At 38.0% G+C, this 16,685-nt stretch overlaps 1 protein-coding gene across 3 annotated transcripts in view; it reads right to left on the bottom strand.

The window, feature by feature from the left end:
• The window catches only part of MMS22L (MMS22 like, DNA repair protein), a 103,347-nt gene that overhangs the window by 21,896 nt on the left and 64,766 nt on the right, over positions 1–16,685 (bottom strand). For all 3 annotated transcript variants that reach the window (XM_064649916.1, XM_064649914.1, XM_064649915.1), the window contains 5 exons: positions 9,498–9,688; positions 6,995–7,145; positions 3,352–3,494; positions 2,443–2,585; positions 2,126–2,285 (listed from right to left, as the gene is read on the bottom strand). In XM_064649916.1, the coding sequence (XP_064505986.1) occupies positions 2,126–2,285; positions 2,443–2,585; positions 3,352–3,494; positions 6,995–7,145; positions 9,498–9,688 (788 nt within the window). The remainder of the gene's footprint in view (positions 1–2,125; positions 2,286–2,442; positions 2,586–3,351; positions 3,495–6,994; positions 7,146–9,497; positions 9,689–16,685) is intronic.

Genomic DNA, 16,685 nt, shown 5'->3' with positions numbered 1-16,685 from the left:
CCCTTCAGCTCCAAGTGAAGGTCTCTATCCTGTGGACTGCGAAGCAGTGACAATGCTCGCTTCAGCATGTCATATCACGAAGTCCAGGACATCTTTTTGAAAGTCCCTTCCTCAGGGGATTTACCCCGAGTCAGAAAGTTTAGGGCAGCTTTCAGTTCAGTCCTTGCCCTAAGTGTTCTATCAGAGCTCCTTTGCTCTGTTTCAAAACTGCCAGCCTGGCAGCAGCAGCAGGGGAGAACAAGGCCACTTCCCCTGCATTCTGTCTGGCCGTCCCGGTCCAGCTTCCAGGACGTCTTGAGCTTCTCAGCTCCTCTCTCCGGTGCTGCTGCATTCCAAGACTCCCCTCAACTAGGAGTCCACCCCCTCCTCCTAGGAGGGGTCTCAAAGGGGTTTCGGGGGGATCTGATTCAGTTCTTACCCCAAAACTGTCTTTGTTGAGCTTAGTCCTCTCTCTCTCTCCATCAGACATCTCTGTGTCTCTCTGCTTAGCTGCATGCCGTCTTTGCTGCTTATTTCTTATCTTCTTGGCTTTTTGCCACAGTTCTCCGTTCAGTGCTGTCTCTGCCGCTGCTCCTGCTGCCCACTCACAGTGAAGAAAGACTCCCCCAGCTATTCAGTCATAGAACTTGGTCCAGTTTAACACTGTTTCTGAGTTTCTGCAAGTTCAGCTGGGGGATAGGGGGCCTTGGCCCCCCAGTGGGGCTCCGGGCCCCTCTCTCTCTCCTCGTGGTCTCACAACGTGGCCACTACTTCTTCAACTACATCATCATCCTTCTTTTCTGGTCTGGTGTGATATGTTTAAATTTTGCAGGGGCGCTGATTGGGTCAACATCAAGTGACACCACCCTCTCGGGGGTTACCATTCTTTTAACTCCAGGGGGGAAAACACTTTTTTTCACTACCACACATTTAATGAACAAATGTTAGAATTGAGTTTTAGTAAAGTACAGAGTGTATGTAAGAGAAGCAGTTCCAAAGAAAGCAAATTACATTCCTAAGCCAACTTGACCACTAACAAAAATTCAGTAAATACGATGCAGCCTGTCATAACACTGCTGATCATAGAATCATAGAGTATCCTGAGTTGCAAGGGACCCACAAGGATCATCAAAGTCCAACTCCTGGCCCTGCACAGGACCACCCCAAGAATCACATCATGTGCCTATGAGCATTGTCCAAATGCTCCTTGAACTCTGGCAGGCTTGGTGCCATGACCACTTCCCTGGGAAGACTGTTCCAGTGTCCAACCACCCTCTGGGTGAAGGATCTTTTCCTAATATCTAACCTAAACTCCCTGAAAAAACAGTTTTAAGCTCTACCTTACCCCTCCACATTGGCCCTAACCAAATCTAGCTACAGTTTGCTGAATTCTATGACTCATTGGCTGCACTTCCATTTCTACCTTTACACTACACAGCAATTGAAAAATTAATTTAAATAAGTGGTCCTCTGGTGGGTGATTTCACTGGTGAGCCAGGCTATTCCCAATAGCTTGGATACCTAACACCAAGTGCATGTTGCCTCAATCCACATGGTTCAAAACTTGGAATTCTTTAAGAAGATTTTACATCTACTTTCATGCTCTGTAGGAAAAATTCAGAACTCATCACTTTCATTTAAAATATGAGTGGGAAGAGGAAGGAGACAACAAAAGACCACATATGAAAAGGTCTCACAACCCCCTATGGGAAGAGCAGATCCACTGTGGGCATGAATTGCTGTAACTTCAGGAACTGCTATGACTTATAACAATTTTAACTACAGCTAAATAGTCAAAAACCGACTCTTGTCTTGTTTCTGAGTTTGTTTAGGTTAAACATTTAGTTTTCAGTACTGAAAGACATGAAAACATCTTACTCTTGAAAATACTGATTTGTAGGTGTAATAACGAACCCCACAAACAAAAACCACAAGGAGGTCAGACATCAAGATCAAAGCAAATCTGCAGAAAATAATTAAATATGTAATTGTAACATCTTGGTGAGTTTCTTTTTTAAACCATTAAATACTATAGAGGAAATATAGATATATGGATAGTATAGAGGAAAAAAAGTATTAATAATTTATTTTATTGATGCCTTAAAACTATTTCCTAAAAAAAAAAAAGAGGTTGCAAAATAATTACCTATGATCCAATATGTAAGCTGCAGACCTTCTGGAGGTCCTTTTGCCTTCAGGTAAGGTTTTACATACTTTAATACATCACCTAAATACTCTAGAGTCTTTGCTACCATGGCAGATTTCTCAGGGAGTGTCTGAAGGCCACTGTAAGTTCTACCAACAGCCTGAGAAAACAAAAACATTGAAAGAAATATAAATAAACTTACTAAGTCTCTCATGAGATTTTTGTGAGTAATTTCTTTTTCAACTCCCAGTCTGATATATAGTTCCTTTTCACTAAAATTGTCCTATGAAACTGCCACAGGGATAGGTGTACAGTACCTTAATGAACTGGACAAGAGCATATTTTGGGTCTTGCTTGAAAACTGATTCTTCAACATGAGCCTTTGAAAGAATGTTTTCTACTTCTGAGAGTTTAAAAATCAGTCTTGTCATTTCAGTCAGCTGCTCCATATAGGCTTTCCCTGATGATGACAAGAGAGCACAGCAGTAAATACAGTAAACAGTTATCCTTTTAGATTTACTTTAGTCCCAAAATGATAAAGTGAAACATTATTTTAAAATGTCCAAAACACAAGGGTTCTGCATCTAACTGTATCTCTCCAGGCAAAGACCACATGTCCAAAGTAGTTATTTTTCTAATACAGTTATAAGAGAATGAAGAGTATTAAGTATGGATAACCAAGTCTTTCATGGTACTGGTGTTTTTTTTTTTTTCAAAATCTACAAAATGTGTATGAGAGATAGTCACTAGAAGATGTGTTCTAAAGATAATTAGAACTGCAGTGTTTTTAGAAGTGCTGAAGTATTTCTCTAAGAAAGCAAAATATCCAACACAAAAAAGGCCAGAATTAATTACAACTAGATTTTTTTTCCCTTTTCTTTTCTTTTCGGCTATTCACAGCATGATTTCTAACTATTTACTTCAGATTCACTTTTTTTAGAGCAGTTTCTCCATGGGGGAAAAATAGCTTGTCTCCTTGGGAGCAAGTTTTTATTCTTTGCTTCCAAGGAAACAAGCTCTTTTATCTTTGTTTGTGATAAATTTGTCATATGCAGAGCAGGCAAACTATCAAAAAATAGCACAAGCAGTGTAAAGAAACACATTTTGTAATTAGGTAAAAGTAAAGGAATACAAACAAAAATACATTTTGTAATTAGCTGAAAATGTTTGCCAGCTTTGCAATATAGAATCGTTACTGCAAACATTAGGGAAATGTGAACACTTACCAACTGTTCGCTCAGCATCTGTCTTGGCCAGAACACCACTTGGTTGATCTATGAACATTTGCAAAATGCATCGAAACCAAGAACGTACTGTCAGAGCTTCATAGGATGTATATCCCATACTAGAAAAAGCTTCACACAGTGAACTGCATAGGTAGAAGAGGAAGAAAAAGGTAGGGTGATCTAATAAAAGTAGGCAAAAAGGGTAGCAGAGTGTCTCATTTGGTAGACATACGGAAACAGTGCATGGAAACAATTAAAGCAACAGAAAGGTCAATTGGCATTGCTTTTGCATACTCTACAGACTTTGCTCACAATATCCTGATGCCTAAACAGAGAGAACATGATAAATTTGGTAATGCCACCCATGGTAATGTAAAGGCATATATACACATGTACATATGTTTTGGTTACATAAAACAGGGTGGAAGGAAATTCACAGAGTGGGAAATGTCTTACTCTAATAATGGGTAATTTGACATTATTATCTAAGCTGACAGTGTACAATGCTGGAGATAGTATATCTGAAGCAGCCTGGAACTCCATATTGACACTGCTTAAGCTACTCCAGCCTTTCATATAAAGCTAGCCCAGGTGCCCCACGCTACTCTGAAATCTGCTTCGTTCTAACTACAGTAAAGATGGAGAAGGTCTGCTTTAGCAAATAAAGATACATTATGTTGAAAACACATGAAAAGGGAACTATAAAAAGGCACCTTGGAGATGAGGAAAGAAACCACTATACTTGGCAGTACATTACAGACGTATGCATTTATGCATGTATATACACACAAGTATAAAGATCACACAAACTTGCTGTATATACTTTCAATCAAACACTCACTATCATTTTACCATTGAAGTGTCAGACCAAAGTCACTCAGAACTCTACTGTTCCGTAATTATAAACTTTTACTTGCCTTACTACAATGAGTAGCTGCTACAGTCACTCTTTCCCAAGCATATCAGCCTCGCATCATTAATTCTTTAGAAACTCCTTGCTAAAGGACAGCAGGTCTGTTCTGCATTCTGTTTCCAGTTCCTATCAGATGAGCTCCACATGTGCTTCAGGTCAGTGAAATTTCTTGAAAATAGTTACACCTTTTATTTGAGAGATTTCCCTCCTAGTCAGTTGTAGGTACTTCAGCTTTAATGAAAAATGTTTGTACTCTTTTCTTGATATATGAACATGTAATTCTACTTATTTTCTACTGATTTTCACTCATGCTTGCAACAGATAGTCAAGACTTCCAGATGGAAACCAAACTGGATTCTGCTTCTCCCTAAATTAATAAAGTTGGGGTTTTTTTCTGCTTCATTTACTTCAAACCAGTGACAACTCTATATTTTGTCTGAAGATCCCTGACGAAGTACTACTGACAAAGTAAGGAGACCAAATGTATTAATTTGTATTCCAGTACCAAAAAAGAAAAAACAGGATGCCTATGGACTTAATGCTCTTTGCAGTAATGTGTAAACAATTTCATTCTCATGTAATCTTCATGTACACAGCTAGTCTACTCGGCCACAAAGGCTCAAAAAAACCACTTTCTGTTGTAGTCTCACTCTTATTTCTCTTGCTTGCTGGTAGGTAGGCGACTTTGGCATCTTCCTAAAACTGGAGAAGAATATGCTCCTAATCCTTAGAAAGGAAAGAACAATAACTACCTGCTAGAAGCATGGCAAATGGCCCTTTTAAAACAGTGATCTTATTCACATACTCAAAATTAGTTTAAACAGGTTATAATACTATCATGCACCACACAACGTGGTTGTGGTAAGAAACTTTTAGGCACTACTGCAAAAGAAATGCCAAAGCTTGTGTGTATGTTCCCAGAGCTTGCAGAGTATGTACTGGAAACAAAAGAATCTTTTTACTTTTTAACTGACAATGTTTGATGTGAAAATTATCAGTGCAGAAATCATGAAGTCTAAAGATATCACTTAGATACTTTGATAACTTTGGCTCTACAAGTGCCTCAGTACATGAATCATGCTACAAAAAATTGCTTTCAAGATGACAGTGTTTAGAGCATGATACCTCTATATTCTACCAAAAATATCTTACCTTAGGTACTCATTGCTCTTTCACCAGGAATCTGAGCACCCTACAGCTCTGTTAGTAAGGTGGGGACATACCTTTGCCTATTCTCAGATACTTAAGTTTTTAACTTGTTGGCTTCAGGAAATTGTTAAGGGTAACAATTCTCCTTGAGCCTGGGCAATGGAAAACCCAACAGTTTAGGGGTAAAATTACCTGCCTCTGCATGAGTGCATTCTGTCCCATGCTTCCAGATTCATGAAGGAGATTCAGGAAAGCAGAGAGTGAGAGAGTGAGAGCACAAGAGAGAACCAGTGTGAGAGCATACACACAAATAAACAAAAGACAAATGTCCATTATCACCTAATTATGGAACCATGCCTTCTCCTGCTAATTCTCTCAGTATGGATCCATGAACCTGACATTGTCAGTTAGTCCACAGCACAGTCTGCCAGAGGAGGTCAAGTCCCTCTCATTCCTTTCTAAGGCAGTACTTGGAAACAAAGGTTTGAATTCCATCAGAGTGCAAGACCCACCTGACATGGGTTTTCCAAATTGCTGCACAAGTGCTCTAACCTCTCAGATAATGTATGCCAGATAACTGCATTTTTAGAAGAAATTTTGGCAGCAGGGCTGTATGAGAAACTTGATATGTGTCTGCGCTCTGCACTTGCTAATGCAATCGTGCTTCCAAACACCTGAAAAAGGAATATTTTGGCCATGGTTCCATATACCATAAACATTACCTCAGCTAGCATAAAAATGTATCTGTGTATACATTTTTAACAATAGGTTGGGTGCTTAATGAATACTGCTAAGGAATACTTAAGTAATTGCTTTCAATCACTTGAATGTTTACTGGGGGAACTGGAAATTAATCTTAAGAACCTAAATAATACCAAAATTTCAGTTTAGGCATCAAAATGTTTTTCTTGATCTTGCCTGAAGAACAAGAAGATTCAAACTATAAAATTCAAATTATAAAAGGGAATTTATGTGCCTCTTATTGCGTTCAGCATGTGCTAGGTATCTGTAACCTTGAATGAAACTCACCCTATAAAGATCATAAGAGAGAAATATGGCAAATCAGAGGACTGAACACTCCCAAGTTCCACACTGACACACAAGGAACTAAATGCAACTTTTTTTAACACCTCCCTGCAAGAAGGCCACAGCCTCATCTTTGTCAATCACACTTAAATAATCTTTACCATATCCTGACTTACAGTTATGCTCCTAAAATGTACCCTAAAAATGTGCAACATTTTTCACTTTCAAATACAGTCCAACACAGAAATATTCCCTCTTTCTCTCTCATTTCTCACCTCCCCTGCTTCCAAAACCTGATTCAGAAATGGGCAAGGCAGGGAAAAAGGCATGCCACAAAAACCACCATCACCCATCTATCTTAGGTCCACAGAGGCTTACTTAGAGAAAATAAAATTTCTCATATATATAAAAATCTGACTGGATTGTCCTGATGCTTGAAAAGCTGCAAAGAACGTGGACCACCTTAATGAAACATTACCATCTGAAGCAACATTTTCCACACATCTAATGAAGGATGAGAAGGTACTGGAAGAACAAGCAGTCACAATTTTTCACCTGTTTTGAATTAGATGACTTAGATATCTTGACACCAGCTGAGGCCACACCATGTCATCCCATCCAAACAGTTGCATCATTGATAGAACAGGCTGTGGCTGGAGATCTGATAGGGCTTTGCTGGGTATATCCAAAGCTAAGAGAGTAAAACCTGTTTTCAAAGAGAGAAAAAACATCTTAATAGTTTCTTGGTACATTCCTGTTCCACTAAAAAGCACTGAAAATTAATTACAATTAATAATGTGCAGCTAGGGCAACTGCTCTAACAGAGAGTGCACCCACACTAAAAATGTAGTCTCTATCCCAAGCAGTTTCTAAGTCATCAAGACACACTGGCTGCAAAAGAGGGAAAATGGATCCAAACATATGCAATTTTCACAAACCCACACATTATAAATCCTGAAGCCACAACTTTACCACCAATGCAGTAAAAACTGTGTCTTAAAACCTGTTTTTTTGTCTTGACCTCCCTTTCTTACCACTACATCTTCCCTTGTACACGTAAGTATTACTGTGCTTTACAGGGTTGAGTTTTATTATTTCTTTCAGTTTTTTTACACGTTTCTCAGAGTGAAGAACTGTATCTGTAAAGAATTCACTCAGTAAAAGCTGGTACCTTTGTATTTTTGGAATAGACATACATGTATCAAATTTACCATACAAATAAAGCACTGTAGACAAATTTACTCTTGAAAAGGATCTTCATGTAACAGTTGCAGATCTAGAAACTGGGGCAGTATTTTGTGCAGAATTTTGTTAATGAAGCATAATCTTTTGCTGTTTCTGTTATGTCTACTGAACAGTCTATAACTAACACTACTAGAATAAAAAATACAGTGCATTCCTTATATTGCAAATGACACATATATTAAAACTCAGAAAGAAAATGCAATCTGAAATGCTGAGTGATTATTAGGCTATAGGAAATGAGAGGCATCAAACAAGTCAGGAAAACTGAATTTAGAGGGCGATGAAAAAGGGGCTCACTAGTTCCCTAATTCTCCAATTCAAGTTAATTATAAATTAATATTAAAATAATTATAAACCTGCATACATTGAAAAGATGAATTAGATGGAAAAGGCTAGTTTTCAGAAACAACAATGAAATTATTTTAATGAATGGTATAGGGGCAGACTACCTTAAGCCATGAAGGAGTTCACATTTCCTTATGTGCCTTGGAAAAAACAAAGTCATACAGAGTCCCCACTCTGCCTTAGGTAAGGAAACATTTTGTGGCAGCCTTTTTCCAGAGACTTCTGCAACATCAGCCATAACATAGTTTGGGGAGAAATGGGAGACAGGAATGGTAATATGAGTCCCAGGCTATTTGCCTGGCAGGGGGAGCAGGAGAGCTGTGACAGCTGCTCTGTCCTCTGGGCTGCAACCTCTAAGGCAAGAAGCTTATACAGTGTGGGAAAGGTTTGCCTTCCTCTGTAGTGCTACCTAACACATCTCTATAAAGCAGGTCACAACTGCACTCCCCTGCTTCTCAGAGGAGTTTATAATAGGTTGCTGCTCTTGCTATTTCACTGTGCTAAGATAAAATAAAAAAAAAGATATGACACTGTATGTGTGTAGGAAATGAATGAAGTTTTGACATTAACAACCTCTTCCTTTGATTTGCATTGCTGTTTCTCACATACTCTTCAGCTGTGTGAGACTACTACTGTTGCACACTGCCTCTTTCATTAATGTTACCTCTTAACTACCACAGAGCTGCTTCAAATGAAGCATCTTTTAGCTTTTCTATTACCAACTCAGTACCCCTGAGCTTGTAACTTTATCTAATTCATATCATGATGGGAAAAATATTTTATATTGCACTCCTCTGAATTTTAGTTAAATGGATACAAGATTTCATTGTAACTGCAGAATACAATGCTAGCTTCTGATGTTAAAGATCAAACTGGATATCTTTCTATTCACTGCCAAGCTGACTTGTTGCACGTGGAGTTCACACACATATGGAATGTTGTACTTCAAGATTAAACACCTCCAGTGTAAAGCATGATAAATAACTACAATTAATTATGAAATATTTTTATGACCATGACCATAACAGTTTGGCAAAAAACAGCAGTCATATATGCAACCTTTTAAAAATTGTCTTCAAATGAAAAATATTATTTTAAAATATTTAGTTTGTATTTCAACCACAATGAATAGTTCAACACAAAATTATAATAAACTTCTACAAAAGTATGTAAATTCTGGATATAGTGAAAAACATAATTCTTACTTATATTGTATAACATTTGCAATGTTGATAATAACCTGTGACTAGCAGTGAAAAAGAAGTCAGGCTTGTACATCTTCAAACCCCTTTGGTGTTCTCAATCTGTCTGTATCCTATTAAGGAATTCAACACTATAATATTTCTTTGTGTCAAACTATTTAGCATAGAATCTACTTTTTGCATTTATGAATAGTTAATTATCTCAAAACACAAAATCCTTCAAAGTTTGTGACCCAGAAAATAGCACCAAGGGGGTCAGGGCTAACCTGCAGCTGTATCAGCAAGCTGAGGGGAAGGCGGCATCTGTGACATTCTCTGGCTCTTCAAGTACGGAAAGAAATTTCTCCAGAGAGCACTGGCGACAGCAAGGTGGTGCTCTTTAGCCACTAATGGAAGCTGTGCGTCTGGGGCTGTGTTCCCTAGTTGAAGTCCCTGGCTTACACGTTCGTGCACACTCCTAGGGAGAAACAAAAACAATGTTTACGTTCAATAAATGAAAAATTCACATCTTTTTAAAACGCATTTACAACTACTTTAAACTGTAGAGCCTGGGAACTGAAGGATCATTTTGTGCAATTAAAACCTTTATGCAAAGACATTATGCATACCGGTTATTTGATGGATGAATGATGGCATATTAAGCACTATAAAGTTAATGTTAATTACTAATGTCAACCATTAATTATATGCTTTTTAATATGTCAGATCAAAATGAGAAATTGGCAGCTTTAAAATGAATATCTGCATTTTGCAACTAGCATGACAAGCAAGCCTGCTTCCAATCCAAAGCCAGGTGCTTCTTTAAAATTTTTTTCACTAGAATTTTTAGGACAGGGTTGTGTACAGCAAATAATGGCAAATGATTTTGATCAATTGTAAAGCTTCCTTCTGAAATCTACTTCTCATCTGTAAAACCTCAATAGGTAAGAGTTTAGATAAAAGATTCATTTTATCCTGATGCGCTGCAGACAATTAGGTTTGACAGCAATGCCCACAGCTTTGTTAGTACAGTAAAGACAAAAGTTACCACTACACATAACTCCCATCTCTTCCGCAGACAATGTGGCATGAATTCAATAAGGCACTCAATTTTCTTTGATTCTTCTAGTACCATTCCTGCTACTTAATCTAATTTGGAAGTTGTGACTTTCTAGAGGTTTAATAGAGATATGTCTGCAGGGAATCAATGTTCTCAGAGAAATGGGGGGGGGACATTAATAAATTTGTCTGGTAGTGGAGGATAGGAGGCATTACAGTACCGGGCTGATCAACTAAATAACATGCTTATTAAAAACAATCTGTAGGAACGCACTATCATTCCTGTTCCTATTTATCTTCTGGTCAACTCAATTGAGATTGTGCATTAAAGCACAGGCAGCATTATTACATTTGCTTTATTAAATTCTATAAACAGCATTGTAAAGTCAGAGTCAAGATATTTATAAGATAACAGTAAACAGCAGAGGCATTGAGACTTGCCTAAACACTAACATTTGTAGACTATAATATTTTTTCTTAACTGCCATTCCCACAATAGCAACTGTTTCACAAAAATCTTCCCCTAGATCTTTATTCTATGCTTACTCTAATTTGAAATAAACCAAAACAAAAATAGAAAGAACTCCAGCTCCTAGTTCCCTTCTGGGAACATGGGAAAATTATGAAAGAATTACACAACTCACAGCACTCATTAGGACATCTGAAATGGAATAATTTTAAATAAAGAGTAGGCTGGCTGCAAGGCCTTCCTATACTAGGGTTGATATTAGAAGCGCATCTCATTATATCAAATTAGTATCCAAAAATTCTGCGAAACACATAATTTAAAACATAAAACATACTGGTTGCCAAAGGTAACGATACCTTATGCCTGCCAGCAGGCATTCATTAGTTTCAACAGGACAGACAGAGAATTGAGTATCAGCTACTTTTTGAATGGCTACATTTAGCAGACAAGGAAAGGTATGCAGTATTAGGAGGAATCAGTATTTCTTTGAGAGACTGCATGAATCCAAACACAAGAACAAAAGCCAGGAATTCTAAACCCAACACTTATTCCCACTGTGGCTTCACATAAATCATACAGCCTTTGTTAGCCTCAGTTTCCCAGCCATGATATTTGGACAGTAAGACAGCTTACCCTTTAAGGATGCTGTGAAAACAATCAATGTTTAGAAACTGAGGATTGTATTCAGTATGTCAGGTGGTATTCCTATTTACAAGGTATATTCTCCAAGTCAACGTGAATTGAAATAGAAGCAAGATTAGCATAAAAAGCCAAGCAACACTTTTTTGGGAGCATCCCCTTATTAAAAAAAGGACAAAGAAAAGGGTGAAGATATAGTGAGGTCTAGAGGATAAATGATGAAAAAGTAAAAGCAAGGCTAAAGAAATGAGTTAAAAAAATTATTTTTGCCAATTACAAAAAAAAGTTTAACAGTAAAAACGAAGGGCTTTTCTGTTTTATTTTAAGAAAGGAATGTATGATGCCTCATAATGCAGAGAATAAAACTTTTGGGACCAAAATCTGCCCTACTGACATCCAGACTATGCTGTAAAATTGCACAAAGACCTTTTTCTCTCCTCTAAATTGCCTCTCCAAAGACGGGTGCCTTGCATCTCCTTTAGCCATCTATGCAAAGTAGAAGGGTGTACAGACTTCCAAAGTAAGGTAATATATCTCTATGTCAGTGGAAGGGCAACACGTACAGATCAGTATTTATGTTTATTCATAGTAACCTGCACAAATGCTTGCAATAAGGTAAATGCTTAGAATCGATGAGGCATCAATATATGCTGTAGTTGATGTAGCCAGCTACTTCTACCAACAAGCACATTTTTTAACTCTACAAAAATACGAATAAATGCAATTTTACTTTTTATTCAGGCTTCTATATTTTTCTAACACTAGACAAGCATACCATCAAACATCACTCCATTTCTAAAACTTTATACATTTAGCTTTCCATTGCGTTAAGAGCTATGGAACCACCAGTTGCCCCATCACAATAGTAACTTGTAATACGTGATTTTTACCTGTTTTAAATCACAAATTTCCTACTTCCGTAAAAAGAGGTGTGGGGTTTTTTGCATTTTGCCATAAGATCAAATAAACTCTGGGTTTATTAAAGACGGGAATGTTTGTGCCACCTCAATGAGGACTGTGCTGGATGTATAGGTACAGTAGTAGCATATGGGATTATTTTCTATATCCTACACCTGGGTAAGGAATTGCAGCCATTTATTTCTCTGGATGTAGATATTGTAATCATAAAACATGACCTTGCAAGCCTGCATTACTAAAATGGAGCCAAACTTTAGGTCAAGCTAGAAGAGTAAAACACAAAATTCAGCAGCCTGCCTAGATGATGGAAACTCTCAAATCACTACTGGTCCATAATCTGTACTGCACACATATTGACCTTCAGACTTAATGCAATGTCATTTAATTTGATCTACAAGGATTCAGAACTTCCCATCATGATAGAAGACCTCTTTCCTATCAGCGTCTCCAAGGGCTACTACCATCAAGGACTCTCACAGGCTATGAATAGATACCAGTTTCCCCCCAAGCTCCTCAGCTCCCAGTCCAAGCCAGGCCATCCACAGCATCTACAAAACTCAGCTGCCCAGTACAGCCAAGATTAAGCTCATAAAACTCTTTTTAAAGGACCTGAATGACCTTTTGATGTTGAAACAAATAAATATTTAAAAAAACACCACCTGAAGGACCAACATCCTTGGATAAAACTAGCGAATTGGGAAGAGATATATGAGTATTTCTAAAATGATAAATGGTTTTGATGCTTAGAATTTCAACTACAAACACCAGTTACTTCAAGAAAAACTCAGGCAAAGTGAAATGAAGCAAAGCACCATCACACTCAGATTCAAAGAGAGGTAACAGGTGCTTTGTGCCCTATGCAGATAAATGGAACTGGAACAATACTTAAATTTGGAGATTTCTCTTCCCAACATTCTCCCTCTTTTTACATCACTGATATTATCAACACAAGGAACATTAAAGATCACATAGTTCCAACGCCCCTGCCTTGGGCAGGGACACCTTCTACTATCCCAGGTTGCTCAAAGCCCCGTCCAACCTGGCCTTGAACACTTCTAGGGATGGGGCATCCACACTTCTCTGGGCAACCTGGTGCAGTGCTTTATCACCCCCACAGTAAAGAATTTCTTCCTTATATCTAACCTAAATTGCCTCTCAGTTAATACCATTACTCCTTGTCCTATCACAAGGGGTCCCTCTCCACCTTCCCTGTAGGCCCCCTTCAGATACTGGAAGGTTGCTATGAGGTCTCCATGCTAACTTCTCTTTGCCAGGCTGAACAGCCCCAACTTTCTCAGCCTGTCTTTGTAGGGGAAAGTACGCCAGTCCTCTCATCAACTTCATGGCCCTCCTCTAGACTTACTTCACCAGGTCATATCTTTCCTGTGCCCAGGTGCCCAGCATCCTCCGGGTGGGCAGAATCACCTCCCTCGACCTGCTGGCCATTCTTCTTTTTGATGCACCCCAGGATATGGCTGGCTTTCTGGGCAGTTTCTGATTTTGATATTTTGGCAGCAAATGCATTGTGCATTGGTTCTACTTTAATGTAACCACAGATGTAGTAACAGGAATAGAATTGACTGAGGAAAGTGGAGGCTTCTTCAGTTCTGGGGTAGCTATGAAGATTTCAGCATACAGAACCAAAAAGATATGGAGATTAGCTGATGCAGAGAACAATAAAGTGAGAATTTTGATGTCATAAGACAGAAGAACTTGAGATTCTCTCAACAAATCCTGGACATGGGTGATGTCAGCTACTTCGAAATGTGTACAACAAAGTTATCAGCTGAAAATCCTCTAAAAATAAAAAGTCTCATTAATACAATGAAAAGTATGTGTGTTTCTGCTAAAAAGATTAGCAACAAGCTACACAATAAACATGGCATTAAAATAATATCCAAAATAGAAGTGCCAGTGTTGATACTTCAGATAGAAAGGTGTTTTTCCTTCCCTCCCCCCTTCTTATTTGCCAATACAAAGAAATTATATAGCACTATTGAATGACAGAAGACTGGGCTTTCCTGTAGAAATCTATCTAGTCATGTTTTCTGTGGTTGTATAAATCTTACTGCAATGAGATTTAAACTCAAAATTTGTGCTACTGCTACAGGCGCAAAACTCAGATCTCTGCTAGACAGCAGTACACTCAGCTTTCTGTGACCAAAAAACATTTAATACACCATTTCAGAATTTAGTTTAAAATTACTCATCTAATTTCACTTCCTTCAAATGTCATAAAACATCAATATGTTTTTAATACCTCTACTGATGTCTTCCTGTCATTCTACCAGAACTGTTTCTTATGGTGACCAGAATTGGAAGTGAGGTTTCAGCAGAAGCCACACACATTTCCAGTAACTAGTCCTATCCAAGATTAAGCTTAAAAGGATCCTTGTGTGCCCTCCATATGCCTTTGAAAATAATCCAGTATGAGTATTCAACTAGTTGACTATTATGCCATTTAATTACATGCTAGTTATAGAAAATTGCAACTATAGCACTTACTCATTGATCCCTATGGATACCAACTTTCATGTTGACAAACTCACTGTTCAGCTTCTACCTAGTAATTTGTTCATAGACATTTACTTATTTTTTATCTGTGCTTCAAATATGCAGTTGACACTAAATACATGTAACATTTCTGAAATCATAACCATTTACACTACCATAAAATATAATGCAAAATGTGAAGGAAAACACACTTTAGAGTGAGTTCAGTGCTTTTATACATAATCTTTTAAAACATTAATAAAGGAAAATTAGTTTCAGTATGGACCATAATACTGGCATTCACAAAGGCAAAATCAAAATGGTTGCATCTAAGTTCAAGTCTGCTTTCAATGAAGTATCATAGCACTGTGCCAAGTAAGAAACTGTATGATCCTACCTCTCTTATACATGCCTATTCATGCAAAAGAAATGCATCTGGATTCACAGAAGTACCACACTAGCTGCACAGGGGTTCTACAATGGCCCAAGAAGAAAGTGCCCCAGTCTAACCATTCTTAGAGACTGGGGGCAAGTCATAGATGTGGGGTTTAGGCAATTCGTAGTAAAGGCTTTTGGCTTCCTGATCACTGGTGAATGATTGTGACCACTTGACCTAATGTACAAAATGGTGAACCTCCTTTGCCTTGGCCATAGTTATAAATGCAGGTGTGCTGGGTGGCAGAGCTCCGCACTGAACTCTTGGTTATCAGTGTGTTCAGTCAGGGCACTGACAGCATGCTTACAAGAATTTTAAGTGTTAAAACATCTGCTTTATGGCCTCAAAGTGCTTAAGCTGGATGCTAAACAGGTAAGGCCCGTGAAAATAGCCTTCATGCCTCTGAGCACACATGTTTTGGTACCTAGGGAACTTCAGTGCTTAAACCTGAGTCACCTATACACTTTCAGATACTTTCACATTCAGCCTGTTTCAGTGAAACATGCATGAAGGAAGGTGACTAAATTCTGCCCAAGTCTGATTCAAACATCCAAGTCCTCTTTTAAATCTGTTTTCTAAGCTTTTGAGATGTAATTTCTTTTTTATATCCCTTTATATAGCAGCCAGTATATTGAGACTGGTACGACTGCCATAGGAACCAGACAGAAGAAGCAATCCACCTCAAATCAGAATCTCTCAATCTATATTGCTCCCAGATCTGCAATATACATACAAAGTATCTATAAAGTTTCTTCATATTTGAGCAACAGCCTGTTCACTCTTTGATAATTCAAAAAACCCTAAAAAGAGCATAGAATTTTCACCTACCTTTGTGGAATTAAAAACCAGATTTCAAAAAGCTAAGCAAGATGAGAAATTTAAGACAAAAAATAAATTTTCCCATCCATCAAAAGAAACATTTGAAAAAAGATCCCAGAGTTTAAAATGCGTCAGCACTGCATAAGCCATAATAACAGCATCACCACTAGAGAGCTGTACTGCTGACTGTACAAGCAGAACTGGAAAAATCATGATGCCATATTATCAAACGTTAACATGTCCCGATCACCTCAGTATTTATTAAATGATGTTTCAGTGTTCTTCCTTCATTTTAATTTGCTTCGATAAACCACATGTTTAAACGTTTACTGAAAAAAAAGGATGTCTGAATAATATGCCTGGTTATGAATTGTGTATAATGATCAATGACCAGTGCCATAAGGTAGGGAAGGCTAAAAAGGAAAAAGGGATGCTTCTCAGAACTCTAACATGCAGGATTTTTATCAAATGCTTAAATTCATCCATGGTGCTTAAGTCCTTTACAGCATAGACTTGCACAACATAAATATCAGTTTCACAATACACCTTCATTAGACACAACAATACGAAGCATACACAAAGTGACACATCTTAGATGTTGGATGAGATCCAAAGGGATACAAGGGTGTAATGGTTAAAAAG

This window comes from Pseudopipra pipra, chromosome 3 (genome assembly GCF_036250125.1).
Source record: "Pseudopipra pipra isolate bDixPip1 chromosome 3, bDixPip1.hap1, whole genome shotgun sequence".
Lineage (NCBI taxonomy): Eukaryota > Metazoa > Chordata > Aves > Passeriformes > Pipridae > Pseudopipra > Pseudopipra pipra.
This window is presented reverse-complemented; position numbering and strand designations above follow the sequence as displayed.